General features: G+C 38.8%; 1 protein-coding gene across 4 annotated transcripts in view; it reads right to left on the reverse strand.

Moving 5' to 3' along the window:
• dpy19l3 (dpy-19 like C-mannosyltransferase 3) overlaps positions 1–27,480 on the reverse strand; it is a 79,963-nt gene that overhangs the window by 40,855 nt on the left and 11,628 nt on the right. For 3 of the 4 annotated variants that reach the window (XM_042484505.1, XM_042484517.1, XM_042484496.1), the window contains exons 4-11: positions 21,133–21,223; positions 15,816–15,937; positions 14,208–14,353; positions 6,246–6,369; positions 5,965–6,099; positions 3,568–3,699; positions 1,372–1,473; positions 821–894 (exon numbers count right to left, since the gene is read on the reverse strand). In XM_042484505.1, coding sequence (XP_042340439.1) covers positions 821–894; positions 1,372–1,473; positions 3,568–3,699; positions 5,965–6,099; positions 6,246–6,369; positions 14,208–14,353; positions 15,816–15,937; positions 21,133–21,223 — 926 coding nt within the window. Of the gene's footprint in view, positions 1–820; positions 895–1,371; positions 1,474–3,567; positions 3,700–5,964; positions 6,100–6,245; positions 6,370–14,207; positions 14,354–15,815; positions 15,938–21,132; positions 21,224–23,834; positions 24,868–27,480 lie in introns of those variants that run through there. The other variant, XM_042484511.1, reaches the window with a different exon arrangement.

Here is a 27,480-nt window from a genome sequence, read left to right on the forward strand (position 1 = left end):
ACACATCTTTTTTTGGTGAAAATCCTTTTTGTGAAAAATAACAAATCAAAACAGTATTAAAAAGCTAGGCTTTTTGACTATTCAAAATGGTATGACATCTTTTAATATGAAATATGCTAATGGTTGTTTTTGCAGAGAGTCTTTGTTGGCGGTGTAGCATTTAGTTTGGTTTTTTTTTGATACTGCTTGACACGATATTCACAATTATTGTTTTTTAATCATGATCTACTATAAAATCGTATATCGTCCCATCCCTGGAATTGAGATATCACAAATTTGAGGGCATACAAAAACAGAAACCATCAGAGAAATAAGTCACAGCTAGTGAGAGAAACAAGAACAGAGGGAGAGGCAGGGATAGAGAGAGAGAGAGAGAACCAAGTGTGAGCATAGCATTTTCCAGCCTCCTGAATAATTGAAGGGCGAGTTGTGTGGTGTTGGGTTGTGAGCTGTGTTATCTGCCACCCCGGAGCAGCTATCCAGTGGCTGAGCCGCTCAACACACACACACACACACACACACTCTGTGATCGATGGAAGGCCTGATGGAGTTACCGCAGCATATATTATTCACACACACTAACACTCCAGGTGCTACAATACTGGTGCTGAGTGAATAATACAGTCAAGCTGGATCAAGTCAAGAGGTGTGTGTGTGTGTGTGTGTGGGGGTGCAGACTGTGAACTCTCTGTGTAAGACTATGCATCCTTATGGCTAAATATGGATTCATTTAAGTAAAGTGTGACTTTGTTCAACAACACCCGGATCTGTTTGTGTGTGTGTACACTGTGTGTATTCATCTATGAGTGTGTGTTCATACCTCGTGGGCCCCAAGGCAAACTTTGACTTGATGAATTTAAAGATGTGTTCGTCTGATCTGAGCTGAAGTGCTTTCTGTAACACACACACACACACACACACAAACACACACACACACACACACACACAGATAAGGTCATCTTGTCGAGGCCAAAGATCAGCATGCTGAGATGTATAAATAAGTTATTTAAGCTGAGATCATACGATGAGCTTACATCATACCTACAGGTTTTAGAAATATATGAGGAGGAGAGGAGGGCTGCGGTCGAGGGAGGTGGAAGGGTGGAGTGTAACAGGGAAGAGAAGGGGTAATGAAGCAGCAGTAAGGGAAGGAAAGGAGGAGCAGAGGAGGGAAAAGGAGTGAGATGAGAGAACAAAAAATAATACCAGAGCAGACAGGTGAGGAGAAAAGGGGCAACAGATAGAAAATGAGAGGAAGAGTGAGGAAGGATAAGAGCCAGGGAAGAAGAAGAAGAAGAAGAAGAAGAAGAAGAAGAAGAAGAAGAAGAAGTAGAAGAAGAAGAAGAAGAAGAAGAAGAAGAAGAGGAGCACCTTGGCCAGGTAGTTGATGGTGAGGGTGAGGAGGAGAACCATGGTGCTGTGGAGAACCAGTTTGCCCAGACGAACCAGCAGGCCTCCTGTCTTCAGACCGGACTGCATCAATGGCAACAAGAGATGAGTTAACACATTCACTATTATATTCTTCATGAAGTTTCACATTAAATTCTTTTTAGTCACTAAAAGTGACACTGCCAGCAACAGAGGGACCTGAGTATTGTCTCAGTTAAGCAAAGAAAGTGGGGTGCTCCCTTTTTTTTTCTTTTTTGGTCTTTTATGTCTTTACTATTTTTTTTACTGACTGGATGGACATGCATTGGTGCTACAGAAGTTGAAAGTTTTGTAGCAAAGGCCACAAAACTGTAGCACAAATTTAGAAGAATCAAGTTGAAATTCCTGTGAAAGGCATCTTAACATACCATAACAAATTTGATGTCAATCAAGGTTTCAAAGGGTTAAAAAGCAATTTCCCATATCCTTTAAACTAAACACAGTACTGACAAAAAGTAGAATATCTGTATTATTAATTTATTATCACCCATGCCGATAACATGGACAAAGCAGGTGAGGGTGCTGAAGGGGCTGTAGTGCCCCCTAAAACCAGGTATTATAAATACCATCTATTGAGGGAAAAGTTTAAACTTAGTGTTAAAGCTATTGCTTCCCTTTTCTTACTGGGATACAGGCTACATGTATAGTACACAAGTATTTGAGGGGAGAGAGGGGAGGATTGTCTTTGATGCAGTTCTCTGGTTTATCAGTGAAGTGTATGAACTAAACTGCAGACTCGATTCTCTAACAGTGACAGAGTGACGGCTGACTCATATCAACAGGCTAATGTGGGTAGAACACACATCAGCGGGTACATAGCCTGTCGCTCGTCACCCAGGCGCTGTCTAACCATCGCAGCATAAATTATATGTACCAAGCAGAGTAGAAATGTGTTATCAATTCACCTCACACACAAACAAGCGAGCACACAAAGCCTCACCTCAAAACAAACCAGCATCTCTGTCTCACACATGCAGCGCAAAGCTGTCTGTAACAGGTGCTACAGCAGACTTTGTGAAGCACATGCAACATAGGTGTATGTCCCAATGTACAGCCCTGGATTAGATATCAATTTATCCAATCTAACTTTGAATCCATGTGTCTTCAACTATGTCATTTGAAACAGAAGTTGCAGAGGAATAAAATGCAATGATTTAAATGAGGTCTGCACTTTATGTTGGCTTTTATTCTTATTAAGCTGATCACAGGAATGAAAGTTTAACTGACATTGGTCTTGTTGGACTACAAAAAACACCCTGCCCACTCCTGATAACAGACTCATCTTACAGAGTGTATTTCTTTTGTCTGACAATTTCTGTTTGGCCTTGCACAAACACCAGCCTGCACATCAGCGAGCAGCCCAAAGTTTCATTTTTTCCATTAATATTAATTAGCTGCAGCTTATGTCATAATCTGTCAGGAGTTTTTCATTTCAAACAGAAAAAACTTTTTTTTTTCATTTTCTTTTAAACAACATAAAGCAACATGTGTTAGGGAGGATATCAAGTCAAGCAAAGTCAAAAGTTAAAGTGGAGCCGTTTGTCTAAAGTCACCAGATTCATAACTTGAGACTGATTGATCAAAGTAATATGACTCCAGTCCAAACCTTTAAAACATATTACAAAGCAATAAACATGCCGATATATTATAAAACATTTCACAATAAGAGACTGTGTTACTGTATACAAATTATCTAACGCCAGAGATGAAATCGCTCTTTGCAATTTGTGATTCTCAGCCTTCCTCCATCTCTCTCTCTCTCCATTCCACTTTCATCCTGTCACATTAAAGGTTTCTGTAATTGTTACTGTGATAAGATCTGATTTAACTAAATTACATTTAGACCTGACAGGAAAATGTGTACCCAGAATACAAAGTGAAATTAACTTCTGCAAAAACAGACTGCAGCACAGGGCTCTTCACATCATGCAGGTTAATCTTCCATCTGTGTTTTGTAAACAAGCCACCACAACTGTCTGGATCTTCCTCTGCGGGACCTTGATACACCAACAGTGTTATATTAATTCTCTGATCCAAATGCCTGCTTTTTTAGTTGTAAAATTTTATTTTTATTCTCTGAAATATACAAACACACACACACACACACACACACACACACACACACACAAACAAACTAACCTGGCAGTGTCTGATGAAGAGTGCAGCCACGATGAAGCTCAGGACCAGTGATCCCAGTATCATGGAGTTACAGAACTGGAGGAGCCACACAGTCAGCAGACTGCTCACTTGAACCAGGTACAGAGTGGTCACCTACACAAACACACAGATACTCAGTACATTTACATGATGCTAGAGAAAGTGTTAGTCTGACTGAAACTGGACTTTTAAAATAGATGTAAACAAGTTTATACGACTGAAATCAGAATAAATCAAATTTCTCAAAATCGGACTAACACACTAAGATAATTCAATTGGAAGTTGAGCTGTTCCATCATGTAAACACCTCAGTCAGACTTTACTAGAACAAAAGTTCTTCACGTGCTCCTCGTCGCCACGCCGGCCTCCCTCGGCGGTTAGGGATAGGGACTGTTCATTACTTATGATGAGGGGAGGGGTGCTGTAAAACAGGTCAAGCATTTTTTTTTTTAAATGTAAGCACTGAGGAGGGACTTGTGTTTTTAATTTTGCCTAAGGTGAGGGACATACATACTTATAAAGGTAGGACTTTATATTTCTTTAAAAAAAAAAAAATCACACACTAGCCACACCCCCTTGTCTGAAAAATAAAGTACAGTCCCACAACACCAGCACAGAAGCCAAGTGATGTATTGCTGAGGACGGGGTCACAAGAAAACATACTAGCCACTTTAAAAAATCAATATCAGTTTAAGTGCACACAACATTTGAATATCTGTTCCTCTTTACCTCTTACCACAGCAGCTGATGGAGGCGGCAGTAAACCAGTGACTCTGCCGTTCAGTGGAGTAAAATTTCTTAATGGAGTCTGGTGTTTTTGAAATAATGGCTTCAAATTCCCATCAGTAAGGACTATTTTAGGGCAAGGTAAGGCGGTGAAAATATTCTAAATATAGCCTAGGCTACACTTAAATTGATATTGTTTTTTTAAGGTGGCTTAAGTGAAGGCAGAGTTTGCTCAGTGCCGTTTGATTATACCGTATGTATGTAACACAGTGGTTTTCTATCCAGAAGTTATTGTAAATTAACAGTTACGATTGTGATTCGATCCATACCATAGTCTGTATAAATAACACAGGTGTATTGCAACTAGCTAAAAGAGGACATATCTCCACCCGCCATGGTGAGGTCAGACATACTTCCGTCAATAAATGGATTCTCCCCCGCTGCTTGTATGCTGGGACAAAGACACTAGTCCAGTTAAATGGCCTGAAGTGTACATGCAAACAAACTGAATGCTGTAAAACTTCAGCCAGTATCCTCTATGTCGCATTAATGCAGACAACAGCAAGAGAAAAGTGCACTATTGGGGAATCTGTGACCATACAACTTGTAAGACTAAGCATCCTTGAGCTATTCAATCTTTTTTTGGGAGTCCATCAGTTTTGGCCATTAGTGGAGATTCGGGATGGAACCTCAGAACATCAATCAGAGATAAATGTCAAATGATTCATCTTTGGAATAGACTTGTTAAGACGCCTAATCAGAGACATACGAAAAATATATTTAATTTGGGACATTTTACACGCTCATCCCTGATCTAATAAGTTAAAATCCTTATTTTCTTTAAAACACTTTGTCGTTGATTTTCCTGAACAGGTTACTTTGTAATATTAAGGAGATAGGGAGCAGGGAGGAGGACAGACTTTTTGTTGTATGAGCTAGATGAAACTGAGAATGACGTTCATATTCTAGGGTGCCTGCACTGCCAAGGGCAGGATGGATGATTCATAATTGTTTAAGAAACACCATGCAACATCCCTGTGATACTGGCTAGAGGAAACTGAGAATGACGTTCATATTCTAGGGTGCCTGCACTGCCAAGGGCAGGATGGACACGTGAATGAGGATCTGTCCGACAGATCCTCATTCACAGATAGATATAGATATAGATATAGATATAGATATAGATATTGATATAGATATATAGATAGATAGAAAGTTATCACAAATGTCAATGATTTTCTTTGAAACTAATACTTCCCCTGATATAAGCTACTGCACGCTATAGGAAATGTTCAAAGCTTAAATTGGAGGGCAGATAATTTTATGTTCAAAAGAAAATCATTGACATTTGTGATAACTTTAAAGATACTGAACAAACGTTATCTTTTTCAGAGGATAATTGAAAGGAAGATTGTTACTGCAACCAGAGCATGAGCTCCTCATGAACAACGAAAGGGCCATAGATATACTCTTAAGAGCTCAACAACAGTATTATGAACATGGCAAACGAGCTAGCAAGATGTTAAGTCACCAACTAAAACAAAGCAATTGTCTGTCAGCTGAATGGACGCTATTTTGGAGTCCAGTATCCAGCTCGTATTAAATATCAGTGGAACTGACCCTTTAACGATCCGGCCAGTCTTGTAGCCATACCTGTACAGTTGTTAAGAAGTCGACACAGTCCAGGGTGTATACGATGAGAGCCTGAACAAGCAGGATAAACTGGTTGAACTGCCACGTCAGGCAGAAACAGAACGTCGTCACGTACATTAACCACACCATCACCTTCTGAGGAGGGAAGCACACACACCAACATACGGAGGTCACTCAACCCTGCTGCCTCCTTTAGAAATGCTAGATTAATGAGCAGATGGGTTGAGGGTTCAAGGCCGATCAGTGTGCTCATAGCTTTGGTTTAGTGTGAGTTTGTGTACCTGCTGTAAGCCGGTGAGCTGAGGCCTGAGGTAACAGGTGATGGCGGCGACCTGCAGCGCTAGGAAGGGTAAAGACCAGTTCTCTCTCAGGGAGATGGTGAACTCCACACGAGTTGTATCTACCCTAATAGGAAAGAAAGAGAGAGAGAGAGAAAGTTGGACGGTGACAATCAGTTTTATAGATTAAGTAATATCAAAATGTCCAACTCACAGTGAAATACAAAAAAAGTACTGCACTATTCAAACTTCCTGTAAATTGTGTGCTGAAGCTGTAAAACAACCAGAGGAGTTAGACAAGATAGGATGAACAGGTAATGAATATCCAGGGGCTGGCAGATCAAAGTGATGTCATAGTCTGATGCCTCCATAGCTGTTGTACAGACTGACTGCAGTTGGCATAAATGAGCCCCTGAGTCGCTCCTTTTTACACGGAGTGAGATGATTTTATGGCTGAACGAGCTGCTCCTCTGCAGAAGCTCATCAAGTAGAGAATGAGAGGTGTTGTCTCGTATGGCTCTGATTTTGTCCTCCATCCCTCTCTCTGCCTCTGCCTCCACACTGTACAGTTCCAGCCCAACCACAATATGGCCTTCCTTACCAACTTGTTGACCATCTTAAACGGTCTTTGTGGTAAGCTATTCGTCCCTCCTCCACTGTCATTAGGCGGCTGGGTAAAAAATGACCGTGATGAGAGCAGCGTTTTACCCAAAGATGAACATTTTTCAACTCTGAATGACCCCAAAAAATGCCAATTGTAAAGCACTCAGAGTATAATAGCCCCTCAGTACCCATGGTTGTATTAAAGAGACCTAGATACAGCATTTAAGGGCCTACAAAAGTTGCTCAGCGAGGCATGAATCTACAGGATTTATGTCAACATTCAGTATTATATTAACCAGATGATCTGCGCTGCTTCCGCATCACTGGATCGATAAAGTAACGCACTAAAGTCATCCCCTGGCAAAGCAGGAAAAGGCAGTGAGCAACTTAGCAAGAAATGCACATTGCATTAAATAGGTAAAAATTGACAAGAAAAGACCTGAAAAGCAGTTTTTACAAAAAAAGAGATTGTTAATAAAACAAAATACATGAAAAATGTCCAGAAATGATTATAATTGTAATTATAATTACATATTTAATGGTATGTTAAAAAAACAACAATGTATACATGTATTTTTTTTTCCAATTTTCAGCCCTTTTTGGGTCTTTTTTTGTTCATGTTTTATTTTTATTTCCCTCTCTTTCTTTCTTTTTTGTGTTCTTATTTTCAGGTAATTTTCTTGTAATATTTTTACATTTTTTTGCAATATTTTGGGCCATGTGTTGTTGTGTTGCTCATTGCCTTCTACCCTTATTTTTGCAGGAAATCAAACAAATTCTCCCAGGTTTCAAAGGGTTAATTGTAGGGCTCTCATTAACTTTCCAAATGTGAATGTACTGACTGAGTTTAATCCTGATGGGAAAACAAGTCATTTCACAAGGGCTTTGGCCCTCAAACAAATGTAGCCACTAATTTCATACATGTCTTTCCCAGTGTAAGTCTATGGAAAAAGCTGGGCCACATGGCATCACTTGACAGGCACAGAAGTTGTAATTCCACTGTTTGACCGCAATGAAATTGGCTTCAAAGCCTGGCACACTTCCCAGGGGCCTGCCAATGCCTCCTCACTCTACAAGTTCTTCTTCCTTTTATCGCATTTACACTGTGCGATTTTAGACTGCCACAGACAAGAGATAACCATTGTGAAGGAAACGTGGTGATATCTTTCGTCGTGGCTCTAAAACGGTGGTCATACATCACACAGTAATCGAGGTTCAAGGATGGCCTTTGTCACAGTTGTGCGATCAAAGACAGCCTGGGATAAAATTCTGTCAGAAAATTGGGATGACCATTTCTTTGTGTGACTCCTGTTACAACCTAAATCTACTAACCAACCAATAGAAACACAGCATGAAATGACGCACTGATCAGCGCAACTCTGCTAGTGCATGCTAACTGCTAACTGATGCCAATACTTGCAAAATTGGCGTGCCAAGTTGACCTCTTCTCCCTCTTCTCTCTATTTTCCACCTCCTCCTCTTCAGACTTTTTTTTTCGACACACATAATTGATACTATAGCAAGAGCTCGATTTGTTTGTTTACATTTTTCTCTTACCACTACACCTGTGTCGATGGACAGCGCACACTGACCTTTTGTTAATGCGTAATGACATCTATGGACATAGGCTGTAGCCTAACATAGGTTGTGGCCTGCAATTCAGTTGATGATGTTATTATACAGTATATATCAAACTTGGTATTGTACCTAAGATACATGTCGCACATTGAAGCTGCACTAAACTTCGACTTAGTGCCAACGTATAGTTTCTCTTGATACCCCTAGAGCAGACTACTGCAAAGAACAGTGCACTGACTACTACAGACTCGTAGAGGATCTTTTGTTACACCCGCTGAAAGATCCAAATCTGCTCTGTCCCTTTCTGAAGATGGCCTCAGTCTTATGAGACCAGTCCAGTTCTTTTTTGATTTCTACCTCATTATACTTGTATGACTCCTCAGGAAGATAACAGCATCTTGCTATTCCATGTAAATTTTGGGTCAAGAGACGGAAGGTGAGGGGGCCGTCCTCTGAAGTTCGGGGTTTACTGAGAGTGTGGGAGGTAAGAATGTTCTCTATGGTGTTGGTGGTTTTCAATGTGTGGAGGAGAGCAGGTTCCCCAGCAGAGGTGTGAATGGGGGCAGAGATGATAGGTGAGGACCCAGACATGCAGCCTCAATATGTGGGGTGGGGTGGGGGGGGTGTCAAGGATGCAGGCTTCCTGCAGCCTGTCATTCATTTCATCCTACCCTACACCTCCTTCACACTGTTCTGCCCCATTTTGACCTCAATCTTCTCCCTGTAGTTGTTTTTGACCTCTCTGAGTTTCCTTTTTACCTCCTAGTAGTACATCGTGATATACAAGCTTCAGTGACTTTTGAGTGAAATACTAATATACTTCAAACTCTGCTGTTTTCTTTTTGATCATGGCAAAGTTTTCTGAAGTTGTAAAAGATTCAACATTATGGGAAATTTGCTTATTTCTCTTTCTGTTAGAGTAAGATTAAAATGCTGATACCACTTTCATGTCTGTAAGACTGGCAACGAGGGAAAACAGCTAGCCTGTCCAAAGATAACAGAGTCTGACTGCCAACAACTTCTAAATTTACTGATTCAAACACCATCTCATCTAATCTGCACCCAAACAGAAATGCAGGAAATGATTATAATTTTACAGGATTTACGTGCCGCAACTATGCTTTCGACAGTAAATTCCAGGAAGACTGCATTTGTCTTTCAAGAACAGAAATGTTGCTGTTTCTATTAAAACAACACAGAAACATGCTCATTTCCAGACTGACATTCTTTCTTTCACCGGCTACTGCAGACAGAACACAGATTCAACACACACACAATCACATACTTAACCCATTCAGTGCAACAGACTGGATCATTTACCATGTTTTCACTCCTCTGACAATGACAAAATACAAGCCTTAATCAATGTTGTTAAAAAATAATGGGAAGCTCTTAGTGGTCATCCCTCTTTTTTTATTTTGGCTGGTGGTGGAGTGAACATTGAAAGACACACTGTGTATATACTATATATATATATATATATATATATATATATATATTATACATATATATAGTATCTCACAAAACTAAGTACACCCCTCACATTTTTGTAAATACTTTATTATATCTTCTCATGGGACAACACTGAAGAAATGACACTTTGCCACAATGTAAAGTAGTCAGTGTACAGCTTGTACAACAAGTGTAAATTTACTGTCCCCTCTAAATAACTCAGCACACAGCCATTAATGTGTGAACCACTGGCAACAAAAGTGAGTACACCCCTAAGTGAAAATGTCCAAATTGGGCCCAATTAGCCATTTTCTCTCCCAGATGTTATACAAGCTGTACTACTGACTACTTTACAGATGTTATACAAGCTGTACACTGACTACTTTATATTGTGGCAAAGTGTCATTTCTTCAGTGTTGTCCCATGAAAAGATATAATAAAATATTTACAAATATGTGAGGGGTGTACTCACTTTTGTGAGATACTGTACATACATTATGAGTCATGTGATTTAATGACCATAGTGGACACTTTAATTGAAAAAAAAGTTCAATAAAATATCGCTTAAAAAAAAAGATTTCAGAGTCAGGTCTATTTTAAAATACGGCAGCCACATCTAGATTTTATGGCAAGAAAAGCAGTTTTCGCTACTAGTGGTTGATAAAGCTTTGATATAATGCATTTGTCCTATATGGCCATATATATTGTTTACACTGATTTTCAACTGGATTTTCATCAAAATATCAATCAAATCATATTTATCTTTGTAAATCTTAGAAAAAGTTTTTGTTTTCTTTTTCCATTGCTTTTATACTTTTGTTTTTTATGTGTTTTTGTGTCTTATTTATTCATGAATGATAATTTTTTTTGTTTGTTTTCTCTCTTAGTTACTCTCGCCATGGGGTAGAGGGTGGTTGTGGAGGGAAAGGCTTGAGTGCGTAAAGGAAAGTGGGAATAACTGTATAATGAACTGTCATCTGTCTGTCTTTGTTAAATGAAATAAAACATGCCCTCCCAAAAATAAATAAAATAAAATAAAATACAATAAAATAAAATAAAATAAAATAAAAAATTGATACAAAAATCCATAAAAAATTGATAAATTGAAGAAAAGTGGCAAAACTATATTAAAACATCCATTAACTCTAACTCTTGCTACACCTGGATAAATGAGACTTACACTTCATGAATCGTATGACAGTTTTAAATAGATGTTTTGATACAGTTTTACTGTTGTTAAATGCAGGCCTCTTTACTTCATCAAGTATTTTCTCAGTTTGTGGATTGTTCCCTCACCATGGAGGCATGTGAAAAACACAACGTTTTCTTCTCAAATTCAACAAAAACCTGGTTTACAGTAGGTATTTAATAGGTCATTTTGTGGGCGAGGTATTCCTTTCAAGATACAGACAGAAAGAGACACAAGAGACATCAGTCGCTTTGATTAGATTTATAAGGAAAAAAACTGCTTTATCTACTTGAAGGCAGTGTATTTACAAAATGACACTGAGTCTTTAACCCTGACCATACTACATGAAAATAAATCGCTATGGATCCAGTGAAGTTCCCTATCAGTTTTGTGATTTACTGAACGTGACACACTGATTGAATTCTTTTTAGCACACTAAACACACACAATATTTATTTTGTGGGTAAAGTCTATGCTGGATTTTCACTCTGTGAGCAGCTGGCATGAGAGAAGGTTCAGGAGTACTTGCTATTCTAGAGCAACTTTTTTTTCTCATTCAAATGTGAGGGAAAAGAAAACATTTAAAAACATCACACCTGACATAAAAGAACTAGAAACTATTAAAATTGCCTTATTCACAAAAAGTTGCTGCTAAAGTGGTTCATTAAAATGATTGATTTTCCTTGTGTAGGAGAAATCATGACTCAATGTGACCTTTACTGCACTGCTGTCTTAATGAGGACCTTGTGAATGCTTAATCTGTTCATTTGACTGTTCTTTTTATACAAAGCCTTGCAAAGTGAAATAGAAATATGTAAATGTATTAAAAGCTTATGACTATTTTAAAACAGGGATTTATTAAATAAGCAGAAAAAGAAATCAAAGCCCATTTTGCTGTAGAAAACGAAGTACAGCTAGGGTTTGTTTTTTATTTGCAGAATCTGAGGCAATAACATGATTTGGGGACGCATTAAATCTTCACATACATGCAGCTAGGCATTTTTTAAAGGGCAGAAATCAAAAGAGATTTCACTGTGGAAGTGTGATCAAATTAGTTATCAAGGCCTACAAGGAAATAAATGATTTCAGCATAATATCAAGAGTTGGTCACTAATGATATATACTTAAGTAAATATATTAAAAAGAGGTGTGAATAAGTGTTTTATGCCCTGATTTTGCATAGGGCCTAAAAAAGCGATTTAAAAAACAAACAAACACCCACCACACATTCACAAAAGTAAGTCAATAAATGTCAGATATATTGGAGAGGGCATGGATCGTTTGATCACTTGCGTACCTTTTGGAATCGTCAGATGATCACATTAAATGTGGCCAAAGTTTGACACATTTCTCAGTATGGTCATCTGCCTGAGGCACCCTGCAAGTTTTAAGATATGTAGCCTACACTGTGACATACAGCTACATGCTAACAACAGGAAAACACGTAGTGTTGGTACTGGATGTTGTTAATTTCTACTCCATTTCGGATCATACTAATCCTGGAAAATGTCCTGTTGTGTTTCATCATGGCAGAAAATCCCACTATACTCTTTTGAGGTCAGACCCCAACTGCAATAATGGTGCAGAGACACAGAAGATACACAAGACCCTGAGACGCAGATCAATCAGAGGACAACTGGGCTTTTTCAAGAGACAGGTGCTAAAAAGGGTGTTTCTCACAGGGTGAAAAAATGTGTTTGAGCGTGGACAATATGAGGTAAATAAAGTATTTTTTAACATTAAAGCATATGAATATTAAGGCTTGGGCGATTTGTCGACATAATCGATTACAGAAATACGTCCATTAGCAAAATGTGCATCAGTGTGTCGCAATATGGTAAGCTGTGCTCAGTTGGAGCACAGTTTCCAAAGAACAAGCTGAAATGACTTCCCACAGGGTGCAGCTGCTCTCCACTGAAACCCCAAGCGAAAGCACTGCGGAGCATTTTCTCATGACGGCAGCAAGACAGCACTGTCCTGTTCATATTTTGTCCCCACCAAGGCATGATAGATAAGGAATATCATCATATGGAATGTGTTTCTATTTGTAGTAGTCACCATGCTTCACCTAACATTGTTATTCATCCAGTTAATCTTTTCTGTTTACTTTAACGGCTGTGCACGAGTGTGAAAACAGCTTAAACTATTGCTACAGAGCACTTTTACAGTCTGTGACTGTTGTTATAGTCTGTGAATCATTTCACTTCTTTTCTTTTTCCCAAACTGATGCAAAGAAACATTCGCTGGTGGTTTTCCAAAATGAACATTAGCCTACTCCGGTGGTGACATAAATCCATGTCATAACCATTTAAAATTTTAAATCAATTACGTATGAAAACATGCTGATTCTCCAGCTCAGGGAGAGGGCCTCAGTGATAATATAGTGATGAAATTGATTAATGTCTCACAGCAATCCTTGAGTTTAAGGTCCTTTATTTTTTCTTATCTGGTATATGCTAAAAAGGGTCTATGATGATAATAATAATGATAATGATAATGATAATGATAATGATAATGATAATAATAATAATAATAATAATAATATCATAACATCAGTGACATGTAAATTATCAAGAAGACAATTGCACAAAATTATTTAAATATTAATGAGACAAGTACTAGATATCTTATTTTGTTGGTAAATTAATTAATATGTCAATAAAGTGATTTAAAAAATATATATACATTAGTCATTAGATTAGACTTATCGAAAAATAATTCTTATATCAATCGAGAAAAAAATAATTGACAGGTGCAGCCCTAGTAAACACACAAGTATGAACCTGAAAATGAGGAAAATATGTCTCTTATAAAGTAGAGAGGGAAAAACATGGAAGAAGTAAGTTTGTTTTTGTTTTTTTTCATTCTTACTGGGGGTTTTTGTATGCACTCCCATCACAAAATAAGTAACAGCTGTTGAACTAATATTGCAATCTAAAAATGGTTTACACAGAATTTTGAGGCTTTGTTTAAACAACATGGTTCGTCAGGCTTCAGTGGGGATCCAAAATAAGAAAATTAACCATCTTTCCCTGACATGTAAAACTGCCATATCATTTACTGAGTCAAGTGCATGTCTTAAAGGAGCATAACACTCCCACCCCTAACACTGTCTCAAGCACACACACACTGTCATTACACACCTGTTGAGGATGTACCAGACCCCAGTGAGCCCACCAGCCAGCCAGGAACCAGACAGGAGCCATGCTGTGAGGTACAGAGCGATCACATACACCGCTTGGAGCGAGAACACTGTGTAAATGTAGAAATACACAGGCTCCAGATATGACTGAAACAAACACACAAACACACACACACACACACACACACACACACACACACATACACATACACAGACAGCATTAGTTCATTAGGCACTGCAAATGAACATACCGAGAGATGACTGCAATGACGAGTGATTCAGGCACTCAGGGACATTTTCAGAGTTTGGTCTGATATTTCACTTCGTGGCGCTCGTGTCACACTGAGATCCAGCTAAGTAACTGTTTCTCAGTTAATTGATATGCCAATATAGAAACCTTTTCCTCCAGTGTGACAAGCGCAAGTGTACCGAGCCATGTCAGCTTTAAAGACCAAAATGTAAAATGCCACAGCACCTCAAACGTCTAACAGTCTCCTAAAATGACTATTATTCATAACAGTAGCGAGAACTTGAAGGCGGCTGAAGTGACTTTTCATTGAAAAATAAAGGGATACAACTACCAAAAGGTCAGAATTAGTTTAAGTAACACTAAGACTGCTTGTAAATTTCCCCAAATCCATAAAGAGCTGGAGTGAGTTGCTAATGTTAGCCTTAACTCTGATAGCAATCAAGACAGCCTCGGCATGAACAGTTAATGTAGTGCATTATAGTTGCAGTCCTGCTCCTTTTTGTATATATTCTTATTGTTATATATTGGATATATTCTTATGATTTATTGCACACACACTTATATTTTTATATTTTGAACTTGCAGGATAGTTTTATACATTGCAATGTAGGCACATTTTGTATCTTACACACTCAACACATTATCCATATTATAATTTAAATATTCACATATTGCTGATTGTCTTTTACTGTATTTCTTTACATTTATATTTGTACACACTTACATACTCAGCATATTATACATACTTATTTTTTTTCAATATTTACTTATTGTTTACTTTTACTGTATTTATTTATTTATTCATTTGCCTTTATTTGTTATAGAGGGACAATGTACATTAATGAAAATTTTTTAAATAAAATGTAAATGCACCCAATTGTAGCCAAAAGGCTAATTTCTATTGGCAGAAGGAACACAGCAAAGTGACCTGGTAATAAAAGCTACAGATTACAGTAAAAAAAAAAAAAAAACATGTTATAGGTACAATATTTTTATATTTTGTGCTTGTGCTGGTACTTATTTCAACTTGCAATAATTCTCTATGCTGGCATCAGAGCGACTGTAATGAACCACAATCAAAGTATTTCTGATTATGATTTCTGATTACGATTCAGTCATGAGTGGGGCTTTTGTTAAAACCTGATACTGGACTTTGTTAATCATCATGACAAAAGAAAATAGTGGAGTGTGATATCATTTTTTACTTTTTTCACACATCGAGACCGATTTGTTTCAAGGCTAAGATGACAAGAAAAGTCACGGAGACAGTCGATCATTTTGAAGTGTGGCGGTCATTACTCTAATCTCCTGTGTTTAACAAGCCAACAGTAAATAGATGACAGCTGAGAGATGTGTTACCTGTATGGGCAGTACTCTGTATAGAATACTGAGGAAGACCTCCTGGTAGATATTCATTCGCTGCAGGAGATTAATGGTCCTCTTGGATTCTGTCAAGTTGTCATGGATCAAATCGGAGAGCCCTGGGAAGGAACACACACACACACACACACACACACACACACACACACACACACACACACACACACACACACACACACGATTTAAAAAATGCCACCATGTCTTCACAGTGACTTTGACTGATATTAGGAAATTATTATTGGGAAGAGGAGGTATGAAAGTTTCTTAAAGCTCACTTTGCTAATTTACAGAGTATGATGCTACTGTAAAAGAACAATGAGAGTGTTTAAAATTTCTGTCGACCGCTAAAACCACAGTTTGTTCTGCTTGGATTTAATTCTATAATTGCTGTGAGCACAAGGGTTTCTAAATCCATCAATGCATTCATTGGAAGCCCTCACACTTTGCTTTCTTTGCTCAATTAAAAAAAAAAAAAAAACAACTAAGCACTGATACACTGCTATTCACCTAAAAACCTAAATATATCAGCTGTACTCACAGCGTTTTATAGCGCATGTACCGAAAGGTAACTTCATAAAATAAATTATGAAATAAAATTGAAAAAAAATAACAACACTGGAGTTATTTCATACAGTAAATGACATATGGGATATGTGGATAAACTGATCATAGGAGCAGATGCGTCAAGATCTTAGTGGCATAAAACCTCTGCTACTTTGAACGTAGGGAACGTAGACTGATGATGGATTTTGATATAAAGAATCTTGATATAATGTTTTTATCCATTAAGATATGTTTGATGTTTTTTAATGCCATGACACTGCTGTTTTTTCTATGTAATTTATGTAATTGTTGATTGTCAATTCTGCCACCTTTAGTGGTTCAGATGGTTAACCACACCTGCCACCATAGAGCTCGTTGGCCTCTTGGTGTGCAATATCGATGAATATAGGTGCAGTTTACTCTTTTTAAACATGTTACCTGATGAGGATTCAAGCAAGACTGAAACGTTATTTTAAATAAGATTGTGTGGCATGGAGTGCCACACAAGTGTGCAGGCATGACATTTTTCCTCATATACCACCTCTGCTAAACAACAAATCTATACAATCAGCACAGTTTCACGGTCGGCATCCAAGATTACAGATATCACCGCCTTAGAATCTAAATAAATGTGTAATATGGTCACAATCACACCTGGTATTGATTAATGGTGTTTTTGCAGAACATAATGATGTCACTGTGAAGTTGACCTTTGACCTTTTGGATATTAAATGTGGCAAGTGCTACTTCTGCTTATTTGCTGGATGTGTTGAGAAACCATTGTTTTCAAACAAGTTTGCCATATTAACTTAGAAGGTAATACTACAGTTTTAGGCTCATAGCGTGTTTCTGCTCCCCACAAGTGGCCAAAACGTGTTATTGCACGCTAAAAAGGCTGATTCAAGTTCATTACATTTTGGGTCTTGTATCTGTAGTTTTGGACATTATTTCTATCAGTGGTGATAATATCTCATCAAAATAAATGCTGAAATCGGAGAATGGGGCATCAGGTACGACAAAATAAAACAGAGAAAGAAACGCCAGATGACAGGTTGATGTTGTACACAATTCAACAGTTAAACCAGATTGTTTTTTTCGATATGAACACATGAAGGTAGGACTGAACAATTAAACAAATATTAATTGGGGTCACTGTTTTGACTTCTAACTATCAAATGAACATGATCAGCTGCAACAATGTAGTTTAAAATTTGTGCCCCGCTCATAGAAAACTCATGCATTCCCCAAACTCAAAGCAGCCTTCTTTTCTGAAGAGCTGTCATGTCGCTGCAGCCTGTAAAAAACTTTGCTGTTGCCACTGCAGACGGGCAAAATTAAAATCATCCATTGTTTATTCTTGGGATAAAACAAACCATATGCAAGGCCTGCACAGGTCTTGTGTCTGCGCAGCAAAGCAACATAACCTTAAAAAAACACAGTCTGCAGTGCTATAAATGCATGGAGGCCAGGAAGAATAACGTTGCGAATGTCACTGTTCCATTATCATTAATCCTGGTTCATGTCCAGTGTCAACTCAGATTTACGGTGACACTGCAAAAAGTTCAAATCCCACAAAATGTATAGGCGTCATACTATGATATGTATCCACTGAAGATGCACTGAATGCCTGTGATGATGAAGCTTTTTTGAGTCTTACTTTGATTCAAAGATTATTACATTAGCAGAAATGTAGCGCAACATGGAAGTGAGAGCAGTGTTCTGTTTATCCAAATGTTAAGTGCAATAAAAATATTTTGTCCTGACAAACAATTAATAATCATGATAAATGATCATGATCACAATACTGATCAAGGTAATTGCGATTATGATTTTGGCAATAATTATGTAGCCCTGCTTGAAGGTACCAGAAATGTCTGTTCTGAAGCCGATCGCGGATGTTCTAGACAATGGTGGTGTGCAAAGTGGGCAAAAACATCAATAAACATAGGTGAAACAGACAGAAAAGGAAAGCATTTATATATGTAGTCTACTCTGCAATGGTAGAATCATAAAATTCAAGGAAAAATGACAACAAAATCAAGGGAAAATGACAAAATAAGCACAATCTCAGCAGGTCTACAGTATCAGTCGGCAGGACACCAAGCTTCTGAGATGCTCACGGACACTCGTGGTGGATACAAAGCTGCATGGAGGATGGAGCAAATCAGCATCGTAGACATAACTTCATCAACAAGCACCCAGTAGAATCAGAGGGTAATAATCCCTCAATTCACAGAATGGTCAGTAAACTTCTATGGTTAAAATTTTACCATTCACATTTGGTCTCTCTTTCAAACAAGGTTAAACTGAGGGTTTGCTTACAACCTATCTGATGGATAATTTCTCTTGCCTTTTCTTATTGCTTTTCAGTAATTTACAGCAAAGTACTTTGGGAAGTATTACTGGCAAAAACTACTCAAACATGACCCAAGTTGTAACAAACCAGAATTATCCTTTAACAATGGCATTATCATTCCATGCAAAAAGGCTGGTACTGATGTTATTTGAGTGTGTGTGCGCACACACACACACACTACTGTCATTGTTCCAAATTGGACACTGGGAGCAGTATCATTATTATGCATTTGGTTTGACTGGAACGAAGCGTGACACCAAACTTGCAGCAGAGAGCTGAGTCTGTGCTGCAGGCAGGGACGCGTCAGCCTGATCACTGCTGTGTTCTTGATCCATGTAAGACCATAAAAACCAGCACCGTTTTCCATAAACAAAGTACACATTACTACCCACACACACGGCCCACTCCGCTTCATTCATTCCTTTTTATCTTCCTTTCATACTGTCATTTTTGCTTTATCCCTTGTCTTTGTCCTTCCCTCTGTCCTTCCTCCCTTTCTTATTTTGATCCTTCTTACCTCTCTTAGTCCCTTCATCCTTCTGTCCTTGTGCCTCTCATCCTTGAGTCTACTGTATATCTTTCCGTCCTTCTCCTTCCATCCTTTTTACTTTCTCCCATCTCACCCTTTTTTTCTTTGCCAAATCAATCTTTTATTTTCTTATTTCTTCCATGATGCCATCCCTACATTTTTCTTTTCCCTGCCTAACCCATAAACCACTGTAGTTTGTGCATACCAAGCCGTTCTGCTGACAGGAAGAGAAGTGAGCACAGAGTGAGACAGAAAGAGAGGTCAGCCAGTTCCTCAACTGATTAGCTTACGGCTTAATTATTTGCCATAGTGGAAAATTAGGCCTGTTTCCAACTAGGAATTTTACATGATAATGGGAACAAATAATTAGACCAATTTCCCTCGGACCAGACTGTGCATCACGAGAAACTGCAGTGATTTGTTTGGTCTGGTTGGAAAAAGGGAGGAAAAAGTTTCTTTTTCCTTGTAAGAGAGGGAAGAGACAGCCACCTGATGTCTCTGTCCACGTAAGAAAACAATGTCCATTTTGTCAGGATTGGACATTTTGAATTTTGAAGACCATGCTGCAATAACTATAATATAGGGCTGGGCGATATGGCCTAAAAATAAAATCTCAGATTATCACACCAAACTTGGTTTATGGTTTTAATAGATTTTTTTCTCCCTCTTAAAAACCACAAACTACAAATGACAAAGAAAGTACTTTGTGATTTTGTCAGATATTGTACTATTTTTAGGGATGGGGATCGTAAATTTTTGGATTAAGGTCCAAGTCTTTATCAGTACCAGTATCAATACTTTTCTTTTGTTTGGTGGAAAGACGAGGCGTCAATAGGTTTTTAACAGAGTTGATTTTGCTTTTATTGCTTAACGAGTGACTGTTTCGTTTATATCGCTGAGAAAACATATTTCTCACCCAAAAAACTGTCCAAAAACTTAATCTTATTTTTCTTGATTTATGATTCATGATGTGAACACATCATGATGACATTTTATTTACCTTTTCCTTATAGTCATTTTACTAAGTCACCCTTGAATACATCATAATGAAACCTTATGGAACCTTTTTTATTTAACTAACTGGGTCTTATTCTGCTGATTTCAATTCCGATTTCAACATTTGAATTCTATTTTTAACTGACGGGACTTGCTCCAGAGTTTGGGTGTGCTTACCACTGCTGCTGTGAGCGGATGATGATGAAGACTGTGCCGACTGTGCAGCAGCAGCAGCAGCAGAAGACAGAGCTGAGGAAGTTTTTTTAAGCCAAAGGTACTGCATTTAGCTTTAATTTCATGTACAATGTTGATGTGCTTGGCCATGCGGGTTGTGTTCGCCCCCTTGGCCACCAGATTTCTTCTTCGTTTGGTTGCATTCAATTGCATTCAAATACTCTATCGGACAATCAATGTCTGCGGACCAGTGACTGGATATAGATTGTGACTCGACTTAAAATGTAATGTTACGTTACAGGACCCACAGGACTCCATAGCGGTACTATCAATAAGCTCAAACGTTAAAGCGCAACCAGGTGCTAAATAGAACCAGGTTTCGGACCCCATCCCTCATTGTTGTACAAAGAATCAATATAATATTTTGGATAAACCGGTGATAAACTATATAGGGGGTATCTCTCTTAATAGAGTCCTGTCCACATGGCTTCAGCATGGAGAAAGTTTGATAGGACTGCAAAGGTTTTTTTACAGCTACTCAACTGTGAATAGATAAAGCTGTATAGGTCAGATGAAAAGCAAATTAGACTAATAAAATCAAAGATGACATAAATGGACTGGCTGATATTTGATCAGTTCAATTAAAGGCCAGTATTGGTGTGATAGAAAAATGATATCCCCATGAATATAGAGCATACCTTCCTGTATGGAGGGGGCCTGCAGCATTTGCTTGTAGTAGGAGTAGTACAGTCCACACTCTGTCCGAAATGAGATCTCCCGCTCCACTTCCTGAAAGCAAAAAGGGGATTTCAAGTTGTATGAAATCAAAGGCTTGTATTTTCTGAAATATGGAAAACAGATATCCTGGCAAAGCATGACAGAAACATGGAGGATAGAGGCAAAGCAGCTAATACACTCGTAATCCTCGACAGTAACAATAATACAGGTAACACGGTGTGTGTGTGTGTGTGTGTGTGTGTGTGTGTAGATGCTTAGATGATGTCCTCCCAAGAGATTTCCTGCTTGCCATGCATCATTACAGCTCCACCGGGGGGTAAAAACACACAGCAAACAGTGAACAACCAGCTGCAGAAGATTAACATAATCAGCCATCTATCATGTCCACTTCTACAGCTGTGCTCAACTGAAAAATGCCATCTCTGACTATAGTGATATATTTCTTTGACATATTGGATATGAGACATAACTGGAAGTATCCAGTATTACTGTCTCTCCACAGCTGAATGAAGTCATTTGAAGTGATCTTGAAATCTGCTTATTAAAAACCAAAGCATATTTCTGAGTACCATCAGCATGCCATTTAGGTCAGATTTTTCCAGTAATGACTTATGATTAAAAGCTCATCCCTTACAAAAAAGACCATTTAAAACAAATAATGGACACAAAAATCCTTAAAGGGATAGTTTTGGTTTTTTGAAGTGGGGTTGTATGGGGTACTTCTCAATAGTCAATGTATATAACATACAGTAGATGGTGGTCTGCACACCCCAAATTTTGGAGAAGTAGGCTGGAGTCTGACAGGGAACATAAGCAATGTACTGCAGTGGATGGGCTCAGCAATACAGCTTATTTCAGCCACCCTAAAAAAGGATTTGGAGCATTTTAGAAGCAGGGTTTTGAGACCCGAGGATTACAATAAAGAACCACTGTAACACAGAGATAACATTTTAGATACAAACTAGTATTAACTCTATGTTGCTCGCTACAACACACATCAGAAATGATGAACAAAATCACAAAGAAAAGAGACTGACACTGTTAACACAATGACAGCCCCAGGCGTGAAAACAATGTTCATAGAAATAAAGTAAGTTTTCACCTTTAGGACCCTCCACAGCACTGGTCCACCCGTAAAGGTGGTGTAAACTAGACTTCTTCCTGAGACACAGCAGGCATGTAAAGGCTGTGCTTGACATCGTTCTGACTCAAATTCATTTTGTTGAACCTTAGAGGGTGGGAAAGTGCACGCCTTTGAAGTTTAGTAACCTTAGCAAAGTCCCATCACAGCAACACCTATATTCTCATGCTCTTTGACTACTTTATTATCACTAATATTGACAATATTTGCAAGACATCTCTTAAAGTTTCTGTATACAATATTCTTAGCATTATTACAGCAGCAAGCCACTATTTGCTGAGTAAATGTGAAGATATAGTGAAGTCAGAAGTCACACTACTTCCCTGTGTTGTACTCCAAGATTCTCTTGCTGTTGTAAGGTAGTCAAGCTGTGGATGCATTTCATTTTAGTGCATGTGTGTCTCACACTGGCTAACTCACTGCTGCAACTTGGTACTGCGCTCAAACAGTGAATATTGCTATTTGGACGTCGACACATTAGCGTAGCGGCTCCTTTCTACAACAAGTTCCACAACACTTTAGCTCCAAGTTGCTGCCTCAGCCACTTACATGTTAAGAAACAGGTCCAGCCAACTCATACATGCAAAACTTTGCATAGGGCCTGTTTAACTTATGACGTTTCCATTTTTCTTTTGTCAGTTTAAGACTGATTGGCATGGTAAATTGTTAATGGGCAGCATTTATATAGCATTTCTCCAACTGAGCAGACAAAGCACTTTAGAATTTGTAATTTTGCATTTATGTTGCTGAGGTGGCCATCAGGAGAAAGTTGGAATTGGTGTCTTGCTCAAGACACTATGATATGACAGGTCAGGACAAGAAGACAATAAAGACTGAACCATCAACCCTACAACTACTGGACGAGATCTCAACTGGTGACATGTTAATGGCACATGCTGTAAAAAAAAAAAAAAAAAAAAGGAAAAAAAAAAAAAAACGTGGACTTTTGCTGTGAATACTGTGATCTGCTGATAGTACTGTACAAGAGAACTCAGAAATGAATAAGTGCTGTTTATGATTAATTCCTGTGTTGTACTACTGACTGTTTAATGATATGACTGTTATTGTGGCCAATATGATTATATATTGAGTTATCCTATTATTCCCATTAGTAATACTGTTGTAAAGCATTTCTCTGCAGTTTTTTTGAAGAGTTATAGTGCCTTTTTGAAACAGAAACTAAGTTTCTACTTTCTCCTCAAGTGAGGCACAGCAGGATGCCTTATAGGTGAGAACATTTTTTTTTTTTGTATATACATAGTTTTATATGATATTCTATAAACTGAACTGGTCAAGGATCAAGGATTCATTCAGCATGGCTGCTAATAACAACAAAGAGGACAATGGAGGCAAGCAATGAAGAAAAAATAAAACATATATATTTTCTCACCGAAAACGTTTTTTATTTGCACCATGTCACCAACCTGAAACTCACACTGCAGCTGTGACTGTAACTGAGAGCTTGTCTGCAAAGTGCTCTCTTAATCAAAGTTTCAAATAAACACAGTATATAACTCCTACCGTGAGCTGAGAGAACCACAGCAGATTCTCGTGTATGGCATTGACACACCAGGCCTGAGTCAGTGCCAGCAGCCCCGCTAATAACAGCCCGGCTGCCATGGAAACACGCTGTCGCCAAGGCCACCGGGGAAGAATGCCTGAACCGGAACAAGTACCGGATCCTTCATGCAGAGAGACCTGCTTAATGCCCTCCTGTGAGGCATCAGACCGTTTTGTCCCCGACATCATGTCACTGCTGCATCTCCCTTCAGCTGCTGCATCCTGTGAGAGGCCTGAATTATGTTGCAGTTTGCTCAGCTTTGCTCTCTTACGGAGCTCCATTGCTTGAGAAAACGGAGATTATCAATAAGTTCTTGGATCCTTTGATGAGCTGAATTCAGGTAGATAAACAGCATGCTCCTGGGCTGAGCCATACAACTGATCCAAATCCATTATGGCAATAAATGTAAATGCGGTGTGTTTTTTCTTTTCTTGAAGTCGGTCCAAATAAATTAGCTTTTTAATCGCTTCACGTTCCTTGCCAAAGGAAATATGCAAAAGCTTTCTCCGAGGGAATGAGCAGCTAGTTTCTTTCCCAATCCTTCTTTTGAGTTTGCTCGAGGCAAAACAAGCCTTGGCTTTTCACCAAGAACTCTGATGAGATGGCTAATCCTCAGTTTAAATTAAGGTCAAAGAGAATAGGCCTAGTTAACAAGTTCACACATTGCTCATTACCCTGAAAGCTAGCTCACTGCTCAGAAGGCACCGATCCTCTTCTCTCTGTTTCTCTCCGTTAACATTTCCTCTTCACGGCTCTTTGAATAACTCCCGTCTCTCTGATGGTGCTTGAAGAATCCAAGTGAGGGTCCGTCCAGCGTTGGCCTTGCTCCGCATTTCCTCTGCTTTATGTCATCCAGAGCTTTAACAAGGACTGACATCTGCCTCCCCTGAACTCCAACAAACACGCAGTAATCTTTTTCAACAAATCAGCAAAGTCTGAAGAGAAAAGCAAGCCTAAAGACTGAGCCACAGTAAGTCTACTAACAGGCTGGGCTGTAGATAACTGGAGCAGACAGAGGGAGGGAGAGGAAAGACAGTCACTACTGGTGACCTCTTGTCTATAAAAGCACACATGCACACAGGAAAAGAATAAGATGGAATGGGGGTGGGGACAAGCGAGGGGGAACAAGTTGGAACGTCATTCGGAAAATGCGGGGAACATTTGTCAAAGGGTTTGTGGATCTGGAACCGGCGTCAAGCCGTAAGCACATGTATGATATAAGCTCTACTCTGCTCGGGGGCCGTCACAAACATGGCTTCACACCTGATGAATTAAAGAGATCGGATTACGTCCAAAACATTATAAAAGTGGTGTGTGTGTGTGTGTGTGTGTGTGTGTGTGTGTGTGTGTGTGAAAGAGACAGAGAGAAACAGTGTGAAGAACTTGATAATAAACCCTGCAGACCCTTTGACCTGAGGCTAACACTGCTACCACATTCCCTTTGCAACACACTGGCTGAGGAAGCCACATGTGAGATTATTAAAACCAGTCCCCTTTCAGTTTAACAACAGCTTCTCCACAGACTGCCAACATTTTGATACCATCAGTCATGTAGGGTGAGGTCAGGCGGCAACAACCGCCAAGTACAAACACCAAGAAGACAGACTTCCAAACTCCCAAATTACTTTCCAGCATGTTTCACGGTCCTTTCCATTCAACTTGACCTGGACACACTTAGGAGAGCAAACGTGTGTGTGTGTGTGTGTGTGTGTATGTGTGTGTGTGTGTGTGTGTGTGTGTGTGTGAGAAAGTAAGTGGATAGGTGCAAGTGAGAGAGAGAGAGAGAGAGAGAGAGTGACAGTGGATCTCTGCAGGCGGGAAATAAAATACAAAAAATCTGAACTAGCTGAGGGAGCAACAGTTAGAGGTTCAAGGTAAGGTCAAACTGCAGCCTCAGCTGACATAACCACATCATCAACACTGTGATATATACTACAACATTTGGTACAGCTGGAAAAGTGCACGAGTGGTTCGCTGGACAACATAGCACATACTGCATTTAGAGCATGGTCACATTATGCTGACTAAAAAGGAAAATATTTCTTTTTTCCATAATGTTGGCCCTCTTTCTACACTGAGCTGGAGGTTTTTGCCCTCCAACACAAGCTTTAAAATTGTCACATATGGGATGTACACCAGTAAGGTTAAAAAGACAAATGTTTACAAACTGGCCGACAGCTCCATCATGTCAAGAGCACTTTATCCTCCCTCTCTACAACTGCAAGACTAATGGACCTAATATGCCATTCACATTGAAAAAAAAACCTTTGCTAACCTAAAAAAAGTAAGCTAGCTGGAATATGCTATTGCACAAATTTGATTGGTACACACAGCCCCTTGTTGGTTGAAGACAAAAGTTGAGCAAGTTTGGACTATTTTGTCAGATGATCAATTGTTTTGCGACTGAAGCCTTTTGTGTCAGCACCCCTGCTGAGTCAGTGCAGTGGCCTCACTATAATGATTGAGAGTGTCGTCTGAACAAAGCCCAAGAGCTGCATTATGCCAAAAGATCGAGCTCATAAAACTTGTTGGGGGGGAAGGCAGAGTGAAAAGTTGGCCATCATTTTGGGGGAGATGATTCCGGGGACACAAATTTTCCAATCTATCCTGGAAAACATTCATAGTGTTGTACTCGCTTTGATCAGCTTCTTTTCTCACCTCCACAAAACTAGTGGACTGGTGACTGTGAATGCTGAAATGTCTATTTCGGAAAGTTACTAAAATTGTCAGACAAACCCCCAAGCAAACTAACATTAGAATGCTGTAGGAGGAGGACATTTCTGAAGCACTTTGATCGTCCAACAAGCAGTAACGATGAAATATACTTGGGTCTTAACTGGGGTTGGGCACCAAAACCCAGTGCCAATTAAGCTTGGGCGGTATGTAGTATTCCATACCTTCCTAATATTTCACTCAGTTACAGAAAATATGAAGTTAAACGCAGAAGTGCAATGTGTGTACAGTTTTGGCTAATTGTCTGTGAATAAATGCTACAACTCCTCAAGATCCAACAAGTTCCAGTTTTTTTCTTCTCACCTGCTGATTAAAGTGAAGAAGATCAACTTCACTCCCTTAAATTAGGGAGTGAAGTTAATTTGACCAGGCTCCCTTAAGGTGGACTGTTAAGGTAGACCAGCTATTGTAGTGAAAATCCCTGCAGATAACAGATAACTGAGACATGTTTCTCCTGAGTTGGGGAGACAATTATTGATCCCAACTCAAAATGTATTTTTCTGTTACTAGTACTGCAACTGTTATTCAGTGTTCAATTACTGTAGTTGGATTTGGGTTTTTTAATTATGTGTATTAAATGAATTTGTCGACAGAACCTATTTCAAGGTCCCCACATATGACAAACGGCCACATAATTCATTTTATTTCACAAAATGTATGAAACATGTAGGTTTAGATCACAAAGACATAAAACATATTGCAAACGTAAAGTGCAATTACTTAAAACTGAGCAAATAAAGCAATGAAATCAACTATGTGCATATTATTTCTTCAGGATTATTGGAATAAAAACACTGCAAAGGCGCAGCATGTTAATAGGCCAAATAATACCTAGAACAGGGTAATAAAATAGTAGCTGAACAGCAGCCTTCA

Source organism: Plectropomus leopardus, chromosome 1, assembly GCF_008729295.1.
Source record: "Plectropomus leopardus isolate mb chromosome 1, YSFRI_Pleo_2.0, whole genome shotgun sequence".
Lineage (NCBI taxonomy): Eukaryota > Metazoa > Chordata > Actinopteri > Perciformes > Serranidae > Plectropomus > Plectropomus leopardus.